Source organism: Pinus tabuliformis, chromosome 6, assembly GCF_031772625.1.
Source record: "Pinus tabuliformis cultivar Carrire ecotype Pingquan chromosome 6, CPIR1, whole genome shotgun sequence".
In the NCBI taxonomy this organism is placed as follows: Eukaryota; Viridiplantae; Streptophyta; class Pinopsida; order Pinales; family Pinaceae; genus Pinus; species Pinus tabuliformis.
The window spans coordinates 76,945,376-76,948,972 of NC_142292.1; the positions used below are offsets into that span (position 1 = coordinate 76,945,376).

The 3,597-nt window shown below is 42.8% G+C and overlaps 1 protein-coding gene across 1 annotated transcript; it reads right to left on the reverse strand.

Annotated features, from left to right (window-relative positions):
* Positions 1-732: 732 nt before the first annotated feature.
* On the reverse strand, positions 733-1,086 carry LOC149257336 (secreted RxLR effector protein 161-like). Its single transcript, XM_089369589.1, has one exon. The coding sequence runs from the start codon at positions 1,084-1,086 to the stop codon at positions 733-735; it is 354 nt and encodes a 117-aa protein (XP_089225715.1).
* Between the last annotated feature and the right edge of the window lie 2,511 nt (positions 1,087-3,597).

A 3,597-nucleotide genomic window follows, 5' to 3' on the forward strand; every position in this document is an offset into this window, starting at 1 on the left:
TAGTGCTATGGTCCCTAACCAGATTTTCCCAACTCATTAGCCAGATGAGAGGTACTTCTTATGCATATGTCAATCGTAGGGGAAGGTGAATCACTCACCTTACATACGTCTCGGGTAGGGGAAGGTGGACCACTCACCTTACATACGTCTCCGGGTAGGGGAAGGTGGACCACTCACCCTATACACATGTCAATCATAATGGGGTATCACGGGGGAAGGTGAATCACTCACCCTGTATCCAACGCACCACTAGGGGAAGGTGAACCACTAACCCTATGGTTGCTCATAGCTAGCTCCAAGAAATACCCCATCCCCCCAGGAGCTCCCATAGCTCTATTTCCAACTCATACGGGACCCTCATAAGAGGGTCGTTCCATGACTCCAAGTCTCTCTCAAAAGGCTAGAATTTGACCTTCCCTAAAGGCTTCGTGAGAATGGCAGCAATCTGCTCATATGTCCTGATGTGTTGGAGCCTAACTGCTCCCAATTGTACCATATCCCAGATAAAGTGGTACATGATATCAATGTGCTTGGAGCGATCGTGGAACACGGGATTCTCTGATAGAGGAATCCCACTCTGGGTGTTGCAACAGATCACGGTGGTATCTAGCACGTCCTCAAATAGCTCACTTAAGAGCTTCCTCAATTAGATTGCTTCACAACAGGCCATACTCGCAGCAATGTATTCGGCCTTCATGGTGCTTAGTGCAACTGATTTCTGCTTCCTGCTCATCAAGATATAGAAGCAAACCCCAAAGAGAAGCAGAACCCAGACATGCTCATATGATCCAGCACACTACCATCCCAATCAGCATCTGAATATCCATAAAGCCTCAACTCTCTGGCAGTGTATCTCATTCCATAGTGAATTGTGCCCCAAAGATATCTCAGAAGATTCTTGGCAACGATCCAATGAATGTGATTAGGCTCGACCATATATTGACGCAATGTGTTCACAGCGAAGCATATCTCAAGACGGGAGTTGACCAAGAACATCAATGCCCCCACCAGTTGACAATACTCTTCAGGGTTTGCCAATCCAAGCCCAATAGCACTTCCACATAGCTTCTTAAAGTTGAGTTCCATCGGAGTATTCATAGAGTTGCAGTCCACCATCCCACATCTCTCAAGTAGCTTGACAATATATTTTCCTTGAGAAAGGAAAATCTCACCTGGCTTCTGCCAGACCTCCAACCCTAGGAAATAATGCATCAATCATAGGTCCTTCATATCGAACTTGGAAGCCAACTCCCTCTTACATTGAATGAGAGGAACATCACCTATCAGAAAGAGATCATCCACATAAAGGACCAGAATGAGAGGTTTGTCATTTTCATCCTTGAAGTATAGGTCCGGGTCAGCATCGCTTCTTGTAAATCCCAACTTCATAAGATAGCTATCGATCCTCTCATACCAGCCCCTAAGGGCCTGCTTCAATCCATAGAGGGCTTTCTTCAACCTGCATACATGTATCTTATGATCTTGAACCTCAAACCCCTCAGGTTGTTCCACATACACTTCCTCCTTAAGCAAACCATGCAAGAAGGCAGTTTTGACATCCATCTGATGAAGGTTCCATCCTTGCGATGCAACAAGGGCTATGATCGAACAAATGTTGGTGTATCGGGAAAATGGTGCAAATATCTCATCGTAGTCTACTCCTTCCTTTTGGGAGAAGCCTCAAGCTCCAAATTTGGCCTTGAATTTCTCAACACTCCCATCAGCTCCATGTTCGATCTTGAAGAGCCATTTTGAAGTGACCATAGACTTATCCCTGGGTCTAGGAACCACATCCCAGACATCATTCTTTATGATCGACTCATACTCTTTGTTCATCACATCCTTCCAAACTTGTTGCTTCACTACTTCTTTGAATGTACAAGGCTCAGATTGCACAATGGTACTCATGGCAACTAAGTACCCTTGGTACCTATTTAGCTTCTTGCTTTCACGAAATGTTCCCCTCGATGCCATATGTTTCTCAGCATCTTCAAGAGTGTCTTTAAGCCATAAAGGCCCTTTTTTTGTAGTAGATGACTCACTAGGAGGTGGATCAAGAGGATACATCGGACCTTCAATATCAGGCATCGGATCATCAAACAGAGGTTCAGCATGTTTTCCCCCATCATCACCATCATTGGCGTTCCTAGGAATAGGAAGATCTTGAATCTTTCTACGTGCATAATCTTCATCAAAGGTGACATCATGGCTTAATTCCACTTCCCTTTGACCAGGCATATATATTCTATATGCCTTCGAAGTTTCATTGTAGCCCAAAAATGTTCATTTCTTCCCAAAAGCATCTAGTTTGTTTCTTTTCTTTCGGCATATGAAAGTATACGGGACAACCAAAAATTGTAAAATGAGAAACATCAAGTTTCTTACTGGTGAATACTTCTTCGGGAGTCTTGAAGTCCAAATCTTGATGTGGACATTGGTTTTGGACATACACAGTGGTTTTGGCAGCTTCTCCCCATAAGAACTTCGAAAGACCTTGATCATGAAGCATAGCCCGGGTGGCTTCAATGATAGTACCGTTCTTCCTTTCAGCAACACCATTTTGTTATGAAGTATATGCAGTTGTAGTCTCCCTCTTAATGCCAACTTCTCTACAATAGTCCTTGAATTCATTAGACTCATATTCAGTCCCATTATCGGTCCTCTGAATTTTGTTCTTCTTCCCTGTTTGATTCTCAACAAAGGCTTTGAAGGAGAGGAACCATTTGAATACTTCGTTCTTCTTCTTTAAGAAATAGATCCATGTCTTGCGAGAGAAGTCAGCCACAAAAATAGCATAATACAAATATCCACCCAAAGATGTCACGGGCAACATGCCTGATAGATCATAATGGGCCAATTGAAGAATATCAATGGCCTGAGTGTCACTTGAGGGGAATGGTCACATTGTATGTTTTCCATCTTCACATCCCTGACAAACACCTTCATGATTCAAGTTGAATTCGGGCATCCCTGTGACCATCTTCCTTACATCAAGTAAGGCTTTAAAATGAAGGTGAACTAATCTTCAATGCCATATTTCAAATTGAAGAGGTGTCACAAATCATTGCTCCCAACAGACTTCCTCCAACTTGATAGAGACCTTCAACCCTGAATTCTAGAGTGAATGCATCTCTTGGATTCATTTGCTAAAGACGAACCTTCCCATCAACGAATGACACCTTAAAACCTTTGTCTTCCATCGCAGAAATAGAGACCAAATTCTTTTTCAAGTCAGGTACATATAACACTTCTTGTAGGTGAAGGGTTTGACCTTGAATTAAGTGAAGAGTAACAGACCCAATTCCTTTCATGGGATAAGTGGCATTATCCCCAAGTATAATCTCCATATTTGTCTTCTTCTCAACCATGTTTGAGAGAGCTTCTTTATACCTAGTGAAGTGCCTTGAGGCACCACTATCAATCAACCAATGGTTCATTATATCCAGAGGAGAGGTAGTGGAGAGGGCAGAAATAAGATTAAAAAAAATTGCTTTGCAACATTAACTTCATCATACTTGGAGTTTCTTAACTTCTTGGGAGGACGACCACCTCCATTCCGAGCAGCAGGAGCAGTCCTTTTTCCTTTGTTATTGAACC